Source organism: Mobula hypostoma, chromosome 12 (assembly GCF_963921235.1).
Source record: "Mobula hypostoma chromosome 12, sMobHyp1.1, whole genome shotgun sequence".
Taxonomy (NCBI): Eukaryota; Metazoa; Chordata; class Chondrichthyes; order Myliobatiformes; family Myliobatidae; genus Mobula; species Mobula hypostoma.
The window spans coordinates 87,439,810-87,460,770 of record NC_086108.1 but is presented as its reverse complement, the minus strand read 5'-3'; the positions used below and the strand labels follow the sequence as shown (position 1 = coordinate 87,460,770).

At 43.1% G+C, this 20,961-nt stretch overlaps 1 protein-coding gene across 3 annotated transcripts in view; it reads right to left on the bottom strand.

The window, feature by feature from the left end:
• hyi (hydroxypyruvate isomerase) overlaps positions 1 to 19,965 on the bottom strand; it is a 41,128-nt gene extending 21,163 nt beyond the window's left edge. Inside the window, exons 1-6 of one of the 3 annotated variants that reach the window (XM_063064558.1) lie at positions 19,804 to 19,965; positions 19,592 to 19,713; positions 8,512 to 8,741; positions 5,583 to 5,694; positions 2,675 to 2,789; positions 634 to 712 (exon numbers count right to left, since the gene is read on the bottom strand). In XM_063064558.1, coding sequence (XP_062920628.1) covers positions 634 to 712; positions 2,675 to 2,789; positions 5,583 to 5,694; positions 8,512 to 8,713 — 508 coding nt within the window. In that variant the 5' untranslated portion in view covers positions 8,714 to 8,741; positions 19,592 to 19,713; positions 19,804 to 19,965. Of the gene's footprint in view, positions 1 to 633; positions 713 to 2,674; positions 2,790 to 5,582; positions 5,695 to 8,511; positions 8,742 to 14,320; positions 14,378 to 19,591; positions 19,714 to 19,803 lie in introns of those variants that run through there. The other 2 variants (XM_063064559.1, XM_063064560.1) reach the window with 2 other exon arrangements.
• Between the last annotated feature and the right edge of the window lie 996 nt (positions 19,966 to 20,961).

Here is a 20,961-nt window from a genome sequence, read left to right as displayed (position 1 = left end):
GTTATGTTATATGGCTCAGAATGTTGGACAATATCTAGCAACATGAGGAAACGAATTGAAGCAGCAGAGATGTGGTTTTTGAGGAGGATGCAAAGAATATCATGGACGAAATGAATATCTAACAAGGATGTCATGAACAGAGCAAACACAAAAAGAGAAATAATGTATGAGATCATGAAAAGGCAACGTAACCTCATTGGACATGTGATTAGGAAAGAGGAGTTAGAATGCATGGTAATTATGGGAAAGATTGAAGGGAAGAAAGCAAGAGGAAGACAAAGACAAATGATGACGGAAACAGCAGCCAGAAGACTGGAAATGAATACCAATGAATTGATCCACTTGACCCGAAACAGGAGTGTGTGGGCCATGGCAGTCAAAGCTCAAACTGGGCACGGCACCTGATGATGATGAACAGTTTGTGGACTTCCCATTCATTCAATTTTGATTTGTGTTTCTTTTCTGCTAATAAGTAGCAGTGGAGAAAATAAGCCTGAGGAGATTTCAGTGCGTCACATTTGTGATTCCATCCTAACCAGGGTACATTTAAATTCAGTAATATAACACTACTATCTGTAACATTTTATACAGCTCCCTCCCAACACCCACTTCCTCTTACAAGTTCTCTCTTACCATGTTGTGGTGTACTCAGGAAGTAGTTGGGATCCGTGATTCGTGTGTTAATAGGTTCAATCAACCCCACCATTCCCTCCTGATTGAAAGCAACAAAAACAAACGTGTTCAGACCAGATTCATGGAAGAATAAAAAGGAACATTTCAGACACAATTTCGGGCAGATTGATAGGTACAGCACCACCTGCTCTCTACACCTCCTCGGGAGTCAAAACTGTAGAGCCCTCAATATCAGGAGGATAGAGGAGATTCTTCAACCGTCACAAACAGTGCAACAGGTAAAGAAGACAAAAAGTCAAAGTTCCAGGTTGAAAGTCAAGTTCTCTGTAACAATAATTCTAATATCAGTAAGCACAGATACTGATATTGCATTGCTAATAACTATCACTTTAGCTATTTATCGATAGATATTTTATTGATCCCAAAGGAAATTACAGTGTCACAGTAGCATTACAAGTGCAGACGTACAAATACACAAATATTTGAAGAGAAGTAATAAAGAATAAAAAATAAGTTACCTCAAACAATCTAACAGGAGGGGGTTATCACTTCCCTGGCTATAGGTTGACTTATTATAGAGCCTAATGGCTGATGGTAAGAATGACTTCATAGAGCACTCTTTGGAGCAGCACAGTTCTTTTAGTTTATTACCAAAAGTGCTCCCCTGTTCAGCCAAGGTGACATGCATAGGGTGAGAAACATTGTCCAGAAGTGCCAGGATTTTCCATAGGGTCCTTTGTTCTACCTCAGCCTCCAGTGTGTCCAGTTTGACTCCTAAAACAGAGCCAGTATTTTTAATCAGTTTATTGAGACTATTGGCATCACCCATGTTGATGCCATTGCTCCAGCACAGAACTGCAGAGAAGATTGTACTGGCGACAACAGACTGATAGAACATGTAAAGGAGAGGCTTGCATACTCCAAAGGACCTCACTCTCCTCAGGAAGTAGAGGCGACTCTGGCCCTTCTTGTACACAGCCTCTGCGTTGGTGCTCCACTCAAGTCTATCATCCATGTGCACCCCTAAGGGTACTTTTAGGTCCTCACCATCAATAGTAGCAGGGAGCGCAGCAGGCTTATATTAATAATGCTAGGAATATTACAAGTTTCTATTCTCACCAGATTAAAACTTTGGCTTTATTTGTCTGACCTACATCGAAACATACAATGAAATGCATTGTTTGCGCCAAATCAAATCAGCGAGGACCATGCTGGGCAGCCCGCAAGCCTCGTTTGCTTTTATAATTTGCACGGTTTGTGTTCTATTTCTCTCTCCACACATTGGGTGTTTGTTGGTCTTATTTTTAAATGGTTCTTTCAAGTTTCTTATTGTGTGGCTGCCTGTCAGGAGGTGAATCTCAGGGTTGTATAATTTATATATACTTTGATAGTAAATGTCCTTTTAAATCCATGCAATCGTGGGGCGAATGTACAAATTCTTACAGACAGCAGCAGGAATCAAACCCTAATCTTACAGCTAGTGTACTGTAAAGTGTTATGCTAACCACTACGCTACCCGGTCACCCCAGCTATCTACATTAATTGTTCTAGTACTCTTAATCTCACCAGCTACTGATATCATAGGTTTGAGTACTATTATCTGTGTTTAATCTCGCTGGTTACAGTAAAAACCACCAACTAACTATTAAGCAGACAGATACGATTGCACGCAACACACATCAAAGTTGCTGGTGAACGCAGCAGGCCAGGCAGCATCTGTAGGAAGAGGTGCAGTCGACGTTTCAGGCCGAGACCCTTCGTCGGCCTGAGACCCTTTGTCAGGTCTCGGCCTGAAACGTCGACTGCACCTCTTCCTACAGATGCTGCCTGGCCTGCTGCGTTCACCAGCAACTTTGATGTGTGTTGCTTGAATTTCCAGCATCTGCAGATTTCCTGTTAGATATGATTGCACAGCGATTTTGCAGTTAATCCCTAACAAGTGCAGAGTGTGAGATGTGATCAGGGTGAAGACAGATGTACAGGGAAAAGGAGTCGTTTTCATCATAGTCTACAGAAATCACGAGTTTTGACATTCCATTACCATTGAAAGGATATCTGCCGCATATTTCAGATTTTCAATAAATGTGGCTTCCATCTTTGTGAAATCAGCTGATCTGTCTAGGCCCACTGGAGTGCGTCCAGCCATCAAATGGATCCTAAGCAAAAAGTACAGTGCAGTTTAGAAAGTTTCATTGATATAACAATTTAAAGCATTTTTAAGATGAATATCTTTTTAAAAAAGTTCATTCTAAGATCATTGACATCACTGGCAAAGTTGACATTTAATGTTCATCCATAATTGTCCAAATCTGATTGAATCTTTTGAGTTTGCAGCATTCTTTCATGGGGAGGTTAAAAGAACCACAATAGTGTGGGCTGCGAGTCATATATCAGACTTTAGGTGATAGAAGACAGGCTCCTTAACTAACAGCTTCTACTTCCTCAGAAACTAAAGAAATTTGGCATGTCCCATCGACCCTCATCAATCTTTATCAAGCATCCTATCTGCGAGCATAAGGGATTTGTATTGCAACTGCTTTGCACGTAACTGCAAGAAACTGCAGAAAATTGTGGACACAGATTAGCACATTACAGAAATGTGTCTCACCCCCACAGCCTCTGTCTATACCTCTTACTGCCTCAGTAAAACAGCCAGCAAAATCAAATATACAAACTACACTAGACATTCTTTCTTCTCCCCTCTCCCATCAGGCAGAGGATACAAAAGCCTGAAAGTACATATAACCAGGCTTAAAGACAGTTACTACCCCGCTGTTATAAGACTATTAAATTGTTCCCTAGTACAAAAAATTAGACACTTGGCCTCATGATCTACCCTTATACTTTATTCTGCATTGTTATTGTTTTACCTTGCTTTACTTCGATGCACTGTGTAATGATTTGATCTACAGGAACAGTAAGCAAAGGCAAGATTTTCACTGTATCTTGGTACATGTGACAATAATAAACCAATCCCATAGTGGCTGTTCAGAACCTGCCTGGGATTTGTAGCAATGATCCAGTCTCCTCATGGACACCTTTACACTTCAGCTCTACCTTTTATTATTGTTTTCAGATTTGATTTTAATCTGAACCAAGTTTTCAAACTACCAGATTACAAACTGATTTGCATCAGATGGATTATGAATCCAAAGTTTTGGAATACTGTGAAGACTGGGATCACTTGATAAAACACATCTGGGATGGTATACCTATTACAATCCAGGATAAGAGCAAGCTTAGGGAGGACTGAAACATATAACAATCAGTTGCATTGTTTGCTTTTTATCAATCTGGTGCTGACCAATCTTAGCCATCACCTTTCAACCATATTTATTAATTAGTTGATTATAACCAAGAAAAGAACATCAGCGGAGATGGATTGTTTTTGGAGTCACTTTTCCAAAGCCGCTGGTTCTTCACTTCGACACTAGATTTCTTCATATATCTGATAACTTCTTAATTTCTAAAAGATTTATCCAATGTGTATTTGAGCAAATAATATCTGCATTTACCATCTCCTTGGGTATCCTGTTCTACAGATTGGCCACTTGGTCACAAAAGCATTGCATCATTAGACTAGCCCTATCATTACACAGATAAGAGCAGCAATCACTTGATGCTGTGTGCTGTGTTGATTGCAGCTGTCAGGTACGCTACACAGGACTGTTAATCACCATTCATTGTAATGCTGACTCTGTACTTGGACTATTGAGGATAAAGAGAATTATAATAACTACTCAGACTACAGGACTGTAACTACCAAATTTGGGAGCTACTTCTGCTGTGTGTCAATGCTCTGAACACAGCTCAAGAGGGCTTCAGTTCAGTGTTCAAAGTTTTAAGGAAAACACATGTTCACCCAGTCCATGGTATGAGGAGATTCTGTCCACTAAAGATTGGGAGATGAGATCATGGAGGCAGAGTCAATGAATGATGTTTCTGTTTCCAGGAATGAAAGGATTAATGTACGAGGAGTGTTTTATGGCTCTAGGCCTGTACTGGCTGGAGTCTAGAAAGGGGGCGGGATGGGTGGTTAGCATAATGCTTTACAGTACAGGAAACCCGGATCCAATTCCAGACACCGCCTGTAAGGAGTTCGCGCATTCTCCTCGTGACCGCGTGGCTCTCCTCCAGGTGCTCTGGTTTCCTCCCACAGTCCAATTCGTACTGTTTGTTTGGTTAATTAGTCATTATAAATTGTCCCGTGATTAGGCCAGGATTTTTGTGGGATTGCTGGGCGGCATGGCTCAAAGGGGAGGAAGGGCCAGTTTCACGATGTATCTCTAAATAAATAAAAACAAATCTCATTGAAGCCTATCAAATATTGAAAGGCTGAGATAGAGAGGATAAGCCGAGGACCAAATGGCACAGACACTTCCACCTGCAACAACTACCTCGATTCCAGCCACTTCATAGCAAACGCAGGATGCTTGGCTAATCTCTGTACTCATGCTATTTTATTGCATGTAAAATAATGGAACATAGCTGAACTCTGCTGCATATGGTCTTTAAAAGTCACCTTTCAGCTCTGATCTTTATTTCCCATTCCAATCTAGGATTAGCTCTAATCTAGGACCCTCATTCTCTTTCTAGCCCCACCCCAGGACTCTCCCTCCTTCCCATGGCCCCAGTCCAGGTGGAATCCTCAGCCTGCTCCAGCACACTCCATCCCCCTCCCGGTCCTCCTCCGGACCTCTGCAATCATTCTCTTGGCCTCCCTTTCTTCTAGTCCTCGGCCTAACCTTTCTCCTCTTGATCCTGTGCTTGCAATCCCCGAAGGCGAGGGGGAAATGTGCAACCTCAGGAAGCAGAGGCAAATTGCACACGGCAACACCAGAGGTCTGGATTGGACCTGGGTGACTGGAGCTGTGCAACAGCAGCACTACTGCTGAGCTTCTGCTAATTGTCAAAGCTCATTCAGCAACAGCAAGGGGGTTGATCCTTACCGCTTGCAGTTCACAGTTCTGGCATACTGCACTGCTAGATTGAATCCTCTGCGGAATTCAGCTTGTTGCCGCGGATCAGCTCCGAGCCCAAGTTCTCCTCTTTCTTTGTCTCCTGGAAATTAAGAGACCATCACAGAACAAATGCTGAGAATCTGCAGTGCTGGGTCAAAGAAGGTCCGCTGTGATCTGAACAGGGCATTAGTTGTGGCAGAAGCACAGATGATGGAGTGAAAGATGGGCTGGCCCACCACATGAGCCTCAGTCCCAGTATTAAGCTGACACTGAGTTAAAACAGCAAGCACGATCCTATCAAGTAACAGAGTGGGCTTGAGGGTCTGCTGACCTTCTCCTGATTGCATTTCTTACATCTGAGTATACCAGGAAATCTGAGAGCTTGAACTCTAACGTTCAATCATGATTAGAACGTCCTAGCTGCATGACTTCTATGGAATGAAAATTGATTCCATTGACATTTACAACACTGATGGACCATCTAGGCGGTACTATCAATCTGCTTCCTCATGGCAGACTCCCAGGGTTGTCTGTGTGGAGTTTCTATGCTTTTCCTCCGGTTTCCTCCTATATCTCAATGATATCAGGGTCGGTAGGTTAATTAGCCACTGTAGATTATCCCCAGTGTGTTAGCAAGTGGCAGGATCAGCGGGAAGTTGTTGTAAGTGTGGGGTGAATAAAATAGGAATAATGTAAATAGGTACTCAATGGTCAGCATAGAGTCAACAGGCTGGAGGATGCGCTGGCATTGGAGAGGGTCCAGAAGAAGCTCATGAGGATGATCCCAGGAATGAAAGGATTAACGACTGAGAAGCTTCTAATGGCCCTGAGCCTGTACTCACTGGAGTTAGCCCATAAGACAGAGGAGCAGAATTAGGCCACTTGGCCCATTGAGTCTGATATATCATTACATCATGGCTAATTTATTGTCCCTCTCAATTGCATTCTCCTGTCTTCTCCCCATAATGTTTGACACCCTAACTAATCAAAAACCTATCAATCTCTGCTTTAAATATACTCAATGACCTGGCCCCCACAGCTGTCCGCGGCAATGACTTCTACAGATTCATCACCCTCTCGCTAAAGAAATGCCTCATCTCTGACCTAAATGGATGTCCCTTTATGAGGCTGTGCTGTCTGGTCCTAGACTCACCCACTATAGGAAACATCCTCTCCACATCCACTCTGCCTTCCAATATTCAATAGGCTTCAATGAGATTCCCCCGATTCTTCTAAGCTCCAGTGAGCACAGGCCCAGAGTCATAAAATGCTCCTCCTATATTAACCCTTGGAACGAAGCGGTTGCCATACTGACCTCTGCAGAACACCACTTGTTACCGGCAGCCAACCAGACTCAGCCCCCTTTATTCCGACTCCTTGTCTCCTGCCAATCAGGCAATCTTCTATTCATACTAGTATCTTTCTTGTAAGACCATGGGCTCTTAACAAGTTAAGCAGTCTCATGTGTGGTATTTTGTCAAAGGCTTTCTGAAAATCCAAGTAAACAACATCTACTGGTTCTCCTTTGTCTATATTGCCTGTTATGTTCTTAAAGAATTCCAACAGATTTGTCAAGCATGATTTCCCCTTAACGGCTTTGGCCTACTTTATCATTCACTGCCAAGTACCTCAAAACCTCATCCTTAATAATAAACTCCAACATCTTCCCAAACTCAGTTTAGAAGAATGGTAGAGAGGGTGAACTCATTGAAATCTACCAAATATTCTACCAGGAGTTCTGGTTTCATCCCACATCCCAAAGACATCAGTTAATTGACGGATTGTAAACTGTCCCTGACGTGTAGGTAAGGTGTAAAATGTTTAGTTTGAAACATAGAAAACCTACAGCACAATACAGGCCCTTCAGTCCACAAAGCTGTGCCGAACATGTCCTTATCTCTAGAACTACCTAGGCTTACCCATAGCCCTCTATTTTTCTAAGCTTCATGTAGCCATCCAGGAGTCTCTTAAAGGACCCTATCATTCCCGCCTCCACCACCGCCACCGGCAGCCCATTCCACGCACTCACCACTCTCTGCGTAAAAAACTTACCCCTGACATCTCCTCTGTACCTACTTCAAAGAACCTTGTGATATGAGGTAAGAACAAAGGGAGGAATTAAGATAGGATTATTGTAGGTGGGTGGCTGGTAATCAGTGTGTCCGTGACAGGCCAAGGAGCCTGTTTACATGCGATATGCTTCTGTGAAATAAACAGGTTGATAGGACCAATCTAAAAGCATGCATCGACTCGGTGGGCCAAACAGCCCCCTCATCTAAATAAATTTCAAACCAGACACATCACTAGTAGGTTCACTCCTACGTTTCTTGAAATAATTTATGTGGTTATTATATCAGAAAGTTGATGTTCTTTCCTGCCTAGTTTCTCCAGCTCAATATTCCACTGTGGTTTTGATGTTCCATCAGTAGGAAGTGCATTTTAAACACTAGAAAGTCGGCAGATGTTGGAAATCCAAAGCAACACACACAAAATGCTGGAGAATCTCAACAAGTCAGGCAGCATTTATTGAAATGAATAAACAGTCAATGTTATGAACAAAGACCCTTCTTCAGGACTGAAAAGAAAAGGGGAAAATGCCAGAAAAACAGGATGGGGGAGGGTAAGGATTGTTGGAAGGTGATAGGTGAAGGCAGGTGAGTAGAAAAGATGGGTTGGAGAGAAAGGAATCTGATAGGAGAGGAAAGTGGACCATAGGAGAAAGGGAAGGAGGTGGGGGCACCAGGGGTAAGGTGATAGACAAGGGAGAAGAGGGAAGAAGCTAAGGTGGAAGGGAATTTTTTTTACTGGAAGGAGAAATCAATATTCATGCCATCAGGTTAGAGGCCACCCAGACGGAATACAAGATGTTGCTCCTCCACCTGGAGGGTAGCTTCAGCTTGGCACAAGATATATTTACCTGGTGGGGTATTAATCAGTACGATCTCCAGTCCATTTTTCTCCAACGCTGCCTTCAGCTCTGTTGCTTCAGTATCATAAGGCCACGCCACCTCCACTGCCTGGAACCCAGCGCAGGCAGCTGCCTTCACCCGAAGGAGCAGAGTGTCCACCTCCGGAAAGAGCCAGGACAGGTTGGCAGCAAAGTTCAAGGCACATGGCATTATTGTTACAAACCAAGTGAGAGCAAACCTATGAGGCAAATGTGAATCAAGCACATAGAATTAGGGCTTGAACGAGAAATCAGGACTGCTCTGTACGGAACTATTTCCACACATTTATTACATATATTGAAGAGCAAGTCTGAATTACTGAGAGTCAGCTTCATCACAGTTTAGCTTTAATGGATTATTCCACATCAACTTAAAAAAAATAAACAGCTACGGTGGAGATAAGTCAAACTATTTTGCAGGTGTTCTGCTGAGCAAATTTTATCGACCAAATCAGTAATATCTTTGATATTAAAGAAGTATCCTACAGTTCTTCTGATTTCATCTGAAATTCAATTATGAGTCAAATTTATTCTTCAAGATAACCTGATGCTAAGCGAATCAAACAAAGTGTGATCATTTTGAACCACTAACTCTAGTTTAGCATCATTTTAGCTTCCAGTAATTTAAAATGTTATGCCAGACAGTAAACATATATTATCTACATCAATGCTGTATATTGGGTAATATTTGCCCTGATTTGATTTCACCTTCAGTGGTACTGAAGGCTCCCACGTTACCAAAATATCCCAATTATATACCTGAAGTACCTAGAGATGAAGAAGCCATGCAGATTTCCTGTTAAATATGAAGTTCAAAGAATTAACTGAATATATTTTCAGAAGTGAATCAGAATCTCGGTTGGGTTCGATCTTTAACTAAAATAGTTCATCACCCAGAGTGGCCCCCAATAACATCCTGGTAAACGTATCAGATAATACTAATAATAAAAGTTCTGGGTCTTCTTAAATGTGCCACAGTGAGTGAATGGTCTTCATGGCCTCCTCTACTGCCAGATGAGGCCACACTCATGTTGGAGGCACATTGCCTTGTATTGCACCTGGGTAGCCTCTAACCTGATGGTAAGAACATTAATTTTTCCATCTTCCAGTAATTTCTCTTCCCCATTCCCTCTTCTCTATTTTCCATTCCCCATTCTGGTTCCCCTCTTCCCCTTCTCTTCTCACCTGTCCATAACCTCCACCTGATGCCCCTCCTTTCCTTTCTCCCATGGTCTGTTGCCCTCTCCTATCAGATTTCTTTTTCTTCAGCTGTTTACCTCTTCCACCTATCACTTCCCAACTTCTTACTTCATCCCCTCCCCCACCCACCGATCCACTTTCTCCCTCACTTGGTTTCACCTATCACCTGCCAGCTTGTACTCCTTCTCCTCTCCCCATCTTCTTTTTCTGGCTTCTGACCCCGTCCTTCCCAGTCCTGATGAAAGGCCTCAGCCAGTAACATCCGCTATTTATCAGCTCTCCACAGGTGCTGTCCGATCTGCTGAGTTCCTTCACAATTTTGTGTGCGTTATGGTATTCAATATTATTCCTGGCGCCTATTATAGTTGGCCCCATGGTCAGATTGTACTGATGAAAGACTGCACCAATGTGTAATTGAGTGAGGTAGGAGGAGGGGAAAGTCAAGGAAAGAGCTAAAGAACATTTTACTTTTTATATATTGTGTAAAGTTTTGGTCCATTGTGTTCAGTTTTGGTCCACTGTGTGCAGTTTTGGTCCCCTAATCTGAGGAAAGACATCCTTGCCATAGAGGGAGTACAAAGAAGGTTCACCAGATTGATTCCTGGGATGGCAGGACTTTCATACTCGTTGGAATTTAGAAGATTGAGGGGGGATCTTATTGAAACATATAAAATCCTAAAGGGATTGGATGGCTAGATGCAGGAAGATTGTTCCCAATGTTGGGGAAATCCAGAACAAGGGGTCACAGTTTGAGGATAAAGGGGAAGCCTTTTAGGACCGAGATTAGGAAAAACTTCTTCACACAAGAGAGTGGTGAATCTGTGGAATTCTCTGCCACAGGAAACAGTTGAGGCCAGTTCATTGGCTATATTTAAGAGGGAGTTAGATATGGCCCTTGTGGCTAAAGGGATCAGGGGGTATGGGGGGGAAGGCTGGTACAGGGTTCTGAGTTGGATGATCAGCCATGATCATACTGAATGGCGGTGCAGGCTCGAAGGGCCGAATGGCCTACTCCTGAACCTATTTTCTATGTTTCTATATCTATAGATACAGCAAGCTAATAAACCCTTCCAGCACAACATGCCTGTGCTGTTCTATTACACCCATGCGAACAATTAACCTACTAACTCAGTTGTCTTCGAGATATGGAAGGAAAATGGAGCACCCAGAATATCACACGTTCATCGGGAGAACGAGCAAACTTACAGACAATGGCAGGAATCGAACCCTGGTCACTGGTCACAATTCACTAACCACTATGCTACCATGCCACCCCAACATGTACAAAATATGGTTAACATTCAGAAGTAATGGACAATGTCCTTCCATGCCTAGAATATGAGTTTTACTGGTCATGGTTGTCAATACTGTGAACAAAGTCACCGGAGAGCGACACTGAAGCTGGTGATATTGAAGTCTTTATTCAACAAAACAAGCAGGCATCATATTCGACACACACTTGGAAGAGGGTCCCTGACCCAACATCACATCACATTTTTATTTGTTAAAGAAGCAAGGTAACAACAGGGCAAGTTATATAGTTACCATGCATTCATAATGCTGCCTTTGGGTTGCACTTAATTTTCAAACACCTAGATCTTCACACTTACACACCCAATATGAGTGTTAATCACCACTGTCTCTGGGCTGCATTCATGCATATGCAGACATCTCAGGTGAATGAGGTGTTTCCTGGATTGCCATCAACCCCAGTCTCAGCTCCAGGAAGACCATTATTCTAAACTGCATTTAAAATTCAATCTACAGCTCACATTCAGATCAGAAGACTGGTTGCTGTTGAAATTAATATTTGCTATATTCCTTAACCCAGAACAATGGTATATCATATCGCATTCATACCATGGGCATGTAGAATGAGAGTGGGAGAAGATGCCCAAGCATATGGATAAAAGTGTTTGAGATACAGGAAACATTGGATTGGGGGACCTGCTTTCCCTGGAGCAAAGGAGGCTGAGAAGTGACATACTTAAGTATGTAAAAATATGAGAGGCCAAGTCAGTTTGCCATGATAGGGGTGCCCAAAACTAAAGGCGAGGAACCGGCCTTCCCTGTATGGACTCTCTATATGTATTTTGCTCTGGCTCAGTAAAGCAGCCAGCATAATCAAAGACCTCACCTACCCTGAACTTTCCCTCGTCTCCCCTCCCCCATCGGGCAGAAGATACAAAAGCCTGAATGCAGGTACCACCGGTCTCAAAGACAACTTATATCCCACTATTAGCAGACTCCTAAATCTTGTACGACAAGATGGACTTTTGGACTCACAAAGTGCCTCGTTATGACCTCGCACTTGATAGTTTACCAGCACTACACTTCATTCTGCATTTTTATTATTTTACCTCACTGCACCGTGTAATGAACAGCAGGCATGCTCTTCACTGGATCTCAATACATGTGACAACCATAAACCAATTCCAATACCAAATAGGTTTAAGGTGAGAGGGGGTGAAGTTTAAAAGGAATCTGGGAGGAAGAAAGTAGCGATGGCATGAAAAGGAACATTTAAGAGGCACCTAGACAGGTACCTGAATGAGCAGGGCAAGGAGGCATATGGAAATAATGCAGGAAAATAGGATTGGTATAGGTAGACATCAATGTCAGCATAGATGTAGTGGGCTTATTTAATGCTATATTCCTCTATGGCATGTGTGCTAACCAGAAATAAACTCCTTATTCAGAAAGACAGAGAACACAACTGGAAGAAATTGGGTACAGTATGACCAATTGTCAACCAACTAGGCATCAACTTCCAATGGTGGGAGGGGAGCCTAAACTTGCCTGCAATTGAGCTCACTTATACTTACTCTGGACAGGCTGATAGAGTTCATCAGGCCTTGACATACAACTCACCCTTCTGACCTCCCTCAGGGTCAGTACCATTGGTCCTAACAATATAAGTCACAGAATGGGAATTAGTGAACTTTGTCCAGCCAGGACAACATTCCAACCATTCCTGGCTCACCAGCCAGATTTCCAAAGCAACACGTTTAATTATCAATTTAAACTCCTGGTGGCAAGGGTGCATTCAGCCACTGTCACAGCTGATGAATCCTGATCAAAAGGGGCCTGATAGATGCAGGCTCTCCTGAAGGCCCCAGGGGTGTCCAAGAGGCGATGCAGCTCAGCTTTAGGTCGAACCCTTTAAAGGCATTCTCGGGAAGCCACAATAGTGAGGCAGTTAGCACTGTGTCAGTGATCAACGATTGACATACAAAGGAGTTTCTATGTTCTCCCTGGAACCACGTGCGTCTTCCCCAGATGCTTCGGTTCTCTCCCACGTCCCAAAGACGCATGGTTAGGGTTAGCTGAGGGCATCATGTGTTAGCACCAGAAGTGTGGCGACACATTCGGCCTGCCCCCTGCACAATCTTCAGACTGTTGGTCATTGATACAAATAACGCATTTCACTGTATGTTTCGATGTTTTAATGTAGATGTGAAAAATAAAACGAATCTTTAATCGCCTATGTAAATGTAGCGGATGTTCAGGCCGGCATCTCACACACGGCAGCTATGATCCATCTCAGTCAGCTCTTCTAGACCGACCACATCATTCCCACACCTGACTCCAAACCCCTGAAACACAAGAGGTTCTGCACATACTGACAACACACACAAAATGTTGGAGGAACTCAGCACGTCATGTAGCATCTATGGAGGGGAATAAACGATTGACATTTTGCCCCCTTCCTTTTCCATCCCTCATGAAGGGTCTCAGTCAGAAACGTCAACTGTTTATTTCCTTCCATAGATGTGGCCTGCCAAACTCCTACCGCTAGCTGGAGATTCCCAGAATAATATGGAAAACATTTCCAGGTCATTCACAAAGCACCCTTGAGAAAATGTAACATCCTCACCAATTTAATCCCTGGCCTATGCGAATATCGAGGAAGCACAATGTGTCCCTCTGCCAGGAGCCTGGAGGGCAGCCTGAAAGGCAGACTAAGTGCACCACTTCCTAAGTTGCCCCTTGCACTTCTGGGCCCACCTGTAGCAACATCTGTGGGCCCCACATTGGCCTCAGCACCTCTAATGAGACCATTAAAGGACAGAAGAAGGAGCACACACCACCTACCCAACCACCCACCTCATTAAGGATCAATGCTTTGGTGGCCCATGCTGCAGTCCCCTCAATAGTCTCATTGGCTTCTTCTGAACCAGCAGGACTGCATTGGACCAAACCCCTGATTCACAAGAGATTCTGCAGATGCTGGCAACACACACACAAAATGCTGGAGGGGTATACACAATCGACATGATGCAGGTCGTCTTTAACCCAAAGGACTGCCGAAGAAGGCAGCAGCACAAATGTTATCCGTTGAGTGGAATTTACAAGGGCTTTGGATTTGAGTCCTTTTTTATCACAAAGGTTAACACATAATGAGATTCTTCTCTGGGGAGCTGTATATTGATCTGGACTAGGCTCCATTTCACCTAATATATGCCAGCAAAACACGCTCAACAAACATTATCCTCTACCACACCAAAGCTCTTGCCAGTGTGCATGAGAGAAAACGGCAGCAAATTGCCTAGAGCTGACAACATATAGGTATAATTACCTATTATTCTTGTAGAAAGGACGACAGAAGAAACACAGCACAACTATCTCAACACTGACACAGTGAGAGTGGGAGATAATGAATTCTACAATTGTTAACTTTTATGGTTAATTATTAAATGTTATTCCATCAATGAAGATTAAAATTCCAGAGTTCTGGAACTTGGCAGTTGATATATTATTGATATTTTTGTTCACTCTCTTGCATATAAATTGACTTAAATGAATCAACCCCATACCAGTTTTAAATTAAGTCATTCTAGCAGAAGACCTTGGGGCCAAACATCTTCTTACATTAAACAGAACCTGCTAGGGTTGCCATAACAACAAAGCACTTAGAAAAGAAGCTCGAAAAGAATTGGGGGGGGGTGCAAAGAAAACGTCAATGATAACTGCTGAAGATGATTATTTTCAACAAATAGATGAAAAAGACAGGACTTAGAGAATTGGCGAGTAGAAGGCATCATTTTACATTTGTCAGTATGACCCTGAGATCTCTGTCGAAGTGCAATTGTGAGATGAAATTGAAATTAAAGTTGCTGGCAAGGTTTGGGGTCTATTTTGGACCTACTAACTGAAGGTGGCATTAAACAATGACGAAAGTGCACAAAGTCAGGTTGTTTGCAAAATAATTTTAGGGATGGAACAGCCATTTACAAAACCTTTTCAAGGCCTGAGGCAAGAATGTTCCCGTCATCTGCAGGTCTGGTGAAGGGGACTGAGGTGGATTCATGTTCTGCTGAGTTTCCTATCTGTCCAATTACAACAGAATTGAACAAACATATTTTATTAACGACCTGGATGTGGGGGTAGAAGGGTGGGTTGGCAAGTTTGCAGACGACACAAAGGTTGGTGGTGTTATAGATAGTGTAGAGGATTGTCGAAGATTGCAGAGAGACATTGATAGGATGCAGAAGTGGGCTGAGAAGTGGCAGATGGAGTTCAACCCGGAGAAGTGTGAGGTGGTACACTTTGGAAGGACAAACTCCACGGCAGAGTACAAAGTAAATGGCAGGATACTTGGTAGTGTGGAGGAGCAGAGGGATCTCGGGGTACATGTCCACAGATCCCTGAAAGTTGCCTCACAGGTGGATAGGGTAGTTAAGAAAGCTTATGGGGTGTTAGCTTTCATAAGTCGAGGGATCGAGTTTAAGAGTCACGATGTAATGATGCAGCTCTATAAAACTCTGGTTAGGCCACACTTGGAGTACTGTGTCCAGTTCTGGTTGCCTCACTATAGGAAGGATGAGGAAGCATTGGAAAGGGTACAGAGGAGATTTACCAGGATGCTGCCTGGTTTAGAGAGTATGCATTATGATCAGAGATTAAGGGAGCTAGGGCTTTACTCTTTGGAGAGAAGGAGGATGAGAGGAGACATGATAGAGATGTACAAGATAATAAGAGGAATAGATAGAGTGGATAGCCAGCGCCTCTTCCCCAGGGCACCACTGCTCAATACAAGAGGACATGGCTTTAAGGTAGGGGGTGGGAAGTTCAAGGGGGATATTAGAGGAAGGTTTTTTACTCAGAGTGTGGTTGGTGCATGGAATGCACTGCCTGAGTCAGTGGTGGAGGCAGATACACTAGTGAAGTTTAAGAGACTACTAGACAGGTATATGGAGGAATTTAAGGTGGGGGGTTATATGGGAGGCAGGGTTTGAGGGTCGGCACAACATTGTGGGCCAAAGGGCCTGTACTGTGCTGTACTATTCTATGTTCTATGTAAAAAGCCTTTGGGTATCACAAATGGACAAAGTAGTGGAGATATCTGGCATGCTGGCCTTCAAGCTCAAGAGTTGGGACGTTATGTTGCAGTTGTACAAGACATTGGTGAGACTGCACCTAGAGTACTGTACGAAGTTTCAGTAACAGGAAATATGTCATTAAGCTGGAATGAGTACAAAGTAGATTCATAAGTACAAAGTTTGTCAGGACACGTGGGCCTGAGTTAAAAAAAGAGCTTAGGCAGGCTTGGACTTTATTCCTTGGAGCATAGGGTGGACGGGTGACCTTACAGGCATGTATAAAATCACGAGGCGCATAGACAGGCGAATGTACAGTCCTTTTTCCCCAAGGCATACCAGAGGGCATTGATTTAAGGTGAGAAGGGAGAGACTTAAGAGAGCTGTGGGGCAATGTCATCATGCAGAGGATTGTCTGTAAATGGAACACACTAGCCAGAGGGAGTAGTTAAGACAGATACAAAAACAACAATTAAAAGACACTTGGATAGGCAAATGGATAAGAAAGGTTTAGATCAGGGGTTCCCAACCTTTTTTTTTGCCATGGGCCCTGACAATTAATGGAGGGGTTCGTGGATATCAGGTTGGGAACCCCTGCTTTAGAGGGATATGGGCCAATTATGGTCATCTTGGTTGGCATGAGTTGGGCCAAAGACATGTTGTGTGCTGTGTGTCTCTGAACGGCTGCCTTACTTCACTGCATCCTGATGTCAGTGCAAGAGGCAAGACTGGTGGCATCCCATCGAGGATTCCCACCCACTCAGTCGATCATGTGGGGTCCACAAGCCATGATATAAAGGGAGACAATCTTACAACCTGCAGCTGCCACTTAGAGAACACACAAAATGATTTCTTCCTGTTAGTCACAACGGATTGCCCCCCAGTGGAACAGAAAATGCTGCTATTTCTACCTACCTCCCTGTGGGAGACCAGCCAATTGGAATAATAAGTAGCACGCACTTTTTCCCTCTATGAATTCAAGTAAAGAAAATTTGCATTTCATACTTAATGTAGCCAAATGTTCTGAGCCACTTCACAGCAGGGTAATGGGGAAAAAAAACAAAAGATATTGAGTCACATTAAGAGATATTAGGCCAGGCATTGATTTACATAGTACTGTATGTTATTTACATGAGGATAAGAGTTGTACACCATGCAATAACCTTATTCTGATTAGCCCGATGCCAGTTCAAGGCCACAAGGCATAACAAAAAATTCTATCCATCAGATTAATTCCTGTTTGTCTGGGAACTTTGTAGCTTGGTTTATATCCTCTTAGTTTAAACCTGCACGCGGTACTTTACAACTGCTATACTTGTAAAAGGGTGCAATTTCTGTAGACATCACTTAAGACTCACTTCTACCTGAAAACCTTGTAGGTTCGCTGGAAAACCTGATGCACTTAGAGAACACACAAAGTGATTTCTTCACATTCATGTGAAGCATGCTGAGATATTTACAACATGAGCAGGGGTGGTATATAAATGCATATTATTGTTGTTGGTTGTTCACACATACATAACACTAGATCATAAATGTACAGAAATTTCTCAGCTGCACCAAAAATTTTTCCCAGATTTATTATTTTGGAAAAGAGTCTGACATATCACAGGTATGGCCAATTCATTTGGGGGGCTTTCCTTGGTTTCCTGATTCCTAGAGCATTCCTTAAGACATTGCAGTAGAATTAGGCCATTCAGCCCATCAAATCTGTTTTGCCAATCAATCATGACTGAGTTTTTTTTTCTAAACTCCCATCTTCCCAACTTTTTCCCGTAACTCTTAACCCCTTACCAATCAAGAGGCTATCACTCTGCTGTAAGCACAACCAATAACTTAGCCTCCACAGCTCTTCATGGCAACAAATTCCACAGATTCACCACCCTCTTGGCTGTAGAAATCCCTCCTTATGTCAGTTCTAAAGAGATGTCCCTTTACTCTGACACAGTGCCCTTGAATCCTAGACTCTGCACACAACCTTTCCACACCCATTCTATCCAGGCCATTCAATATTTGGGAGTTTTCAATGAGATCTCTCCCTCATCCTTCTGAACTCCATCTTGTACAGGCTGAGAAACATTAAAAGCTTTAAGCTTTTTATTCTCAGGATCATTCCTACGAATAATCATTTCAATCTATCTCAATGTAGCTACTGCATATCCTACATTAGATTCTCCTTCCTCACTTACATTAACAGTTTTTCCTTGCTTACATAAGTATGCAGCACAGTAGCACAGTGGCTTGCACAAAGCTTTACAGTACAGATGACCCAGGCTCAATTCCTGCCACTGCCTGTAAGGAGTTTGTACACTCTCCCCAGCCTAAGTTTCCTCTGTGAGTTCTGGTCTCCAGCCTCAAAATTATGTATCTTATACTCTTAATATCATAAAATGCTTCATGTGGATATTGTCAGATAAGCTCTTCCACAGAACCACATAGGTTATGGCAGACAAGGTGGGTGTGGAAGCTTAAGAAAGAGACAACCAAAATTGACAAATTTTGCCTCTGAACATTGGCCACCATCTTTTCCCTACCCAACAGCTAAATGGCTCTGGCTTCATTAATCTGTTTGACTGGTCACTTAAATCCAGTGACAAACAATCTCTGTATTTTCACTGCATGTCTGGTCCATCATCTAGACAGGGTTTTTTTTTGCCCCTGGAGAATCTAGACTGTCTCTTTGTAGCTCAATCATTTGTCCACATACTTCAGCGTGGAAAACTTGCAGATTGTTTGCAGCCTTACTCTGCCGTCTGTGAGCAATTTCAACCGGTTAAACATCACAGCCAGCAAGTTCCACTCATCCGACGGTGGTTAATTGCTGATTCACCCAACTCTCTCATACCACTACACCCTGTTCTCTGGAATTCTTTCCCCATTCACCATTCTCTGCCTCCAAAAGCCTTTCAAAAATCACCTTCCTTTATGAAGCCTTTGAAACTTCCCCTACCCATGTCCACCTTTCTTGTCCCATGCACGTCCATTTCCAAAAGTACAAAACCTTACTTCTGATTTTGTCAATTCTGTCAAACTCAAAAAGATAAAAATAATTACATGATTAGATTTGATTTTCTGCAAAAATCTGTCCTTTTTACTCATTAAGGGAGTGACTGTGCCTATAAAGTAAATGTGAGATTCTTTAGATATTTTCAACCAAAACTACTATCAATTAGTAAATTCCAAAACAGTTAACAATATACCTGCAAATAACTACAGATCCTTAAATTCTTTTCTGTCCTTATCTGCATTCAAGAGTAGGCCCCGGAATGCCAGCACTAAATTTAATGATCCTCCCTATCACAGCGTCCTGCCAGCAGGATAACAAGCAAACAGGGCTGAAGAAAACGGAGGCCTACTCGTACTTCATTCCGTTAATTAATATGCAGAACACACACTTAACCCGCACATATCATCTTAAAAATATAGCTCCTATAAAACAAAAACAAAACATCAGAGGGAAAATTTTATCCATAAAATACTTTTCTGAAAGCGTACTAATACTCATTCCACCGACTGTGTTACTCATTTACCTTCCACTAACAGCTCACATTCACTCGGCACAATTGTGCGCTCCACAGCACCGCTCAGCGGCCCGCTCCCATTCTGTTTCCCTTTCAGTCGATTTGACGGCAAGGATTTCAGGTCACAAATACTGTAAAACAACTTGGTTATAATTTGCACTCTGTAACCATGATTTAACTTCCTAATGCTTTCAGCTCACGTTCATGTTTCTACCATTTACCTTATGGAGTAAGGTCGATTTGGAAGTCTGAAATTAGAGACCCGTGTTTTGGAGTCTGAGTCTGAGAATCTCGGGGTGACTGTGCTGGGGAAGTCGCAGGCCCAGTGTCCGCAAGTGCGAGCCGGGTGTGTGTCTCTCAGAGAGAGAGGGAGAGAAATGGGGCTTGTTTTGCTGTCGTTTTGTCGCTCATTGTGTTCTGTGTTCTTTTGCAGAGCGCTGTGGGCATGTTATGTTTGAGCCAGAATATTTGCCAGACTTGCAGGCTGCCCACAGCACACCCTGAGGTATGTTGGTTGTTAAAAAGGGGCATTTCTCTGTATGTTTTGATGTCCATGTGGTAAATAAATTTGAATCTTGAATTTTAAGTAGAAATCTGTAGAGCTGCCATTCATTCTGTGAAAAATGCCCTTTGTAGACAGAATTCACCCAGACTGTTAAGGGTTAAATTCACCGTGTATGTTACGTGTTGCATTTTGTTGTACGTTATTACGTTTTGGGGGCAAGGTTTTTCTGATATATATACGATATCGCCATTTGTTGGCGGGCTCAATAAAGTGTATGTTGGAAGTATTTACACTCGTGTCGATTTTTGTCGACACTCCTACGTTGGTGAACCCGACGGTTCTCTGGATGATTCCGGAGTGATTTCGCTCGTTTCACAATCATGACTGCAGATGCTGTTGCTCTCAAGCTCCCTGAATTCTGGCAGGAACATGCCACTGTTTGGTTCGCTCAGGCAGAGGCTCAGTTCGCAGTGTGGGGAATCTCGCAGGACGACATGAAATATTACTACGTCATCACAGCATTAGACAGCTCTACGACGACTAGGGTGATGAGCATCCTACAGCACCCCCTGGAAGTAGGCTGGTAAGAGACTCTTAAGCAACTCCTTCTAGAGACTTTCTAACTTTCCGAGTCTGAACGCACCCATCGGCACCTCTCACTGCCAGCTAAGGTGACTCCAATCCGTTGGAGTTAATGGATCACATGTTGTTCCTCCTTGGCAGACATCAGCTATGTTTCATCTTCAGAGAACTTTTCCTGCAACAACTACCAGGCAAGGTGCAGTCGCTCTGGCTGGCTCTCCCCTCAAAGACCTCCAGGCTCTAGCGAGAGGTTTTTTCCGTAACCAAGAGGGCCTGTGTGACCATGCAGCTG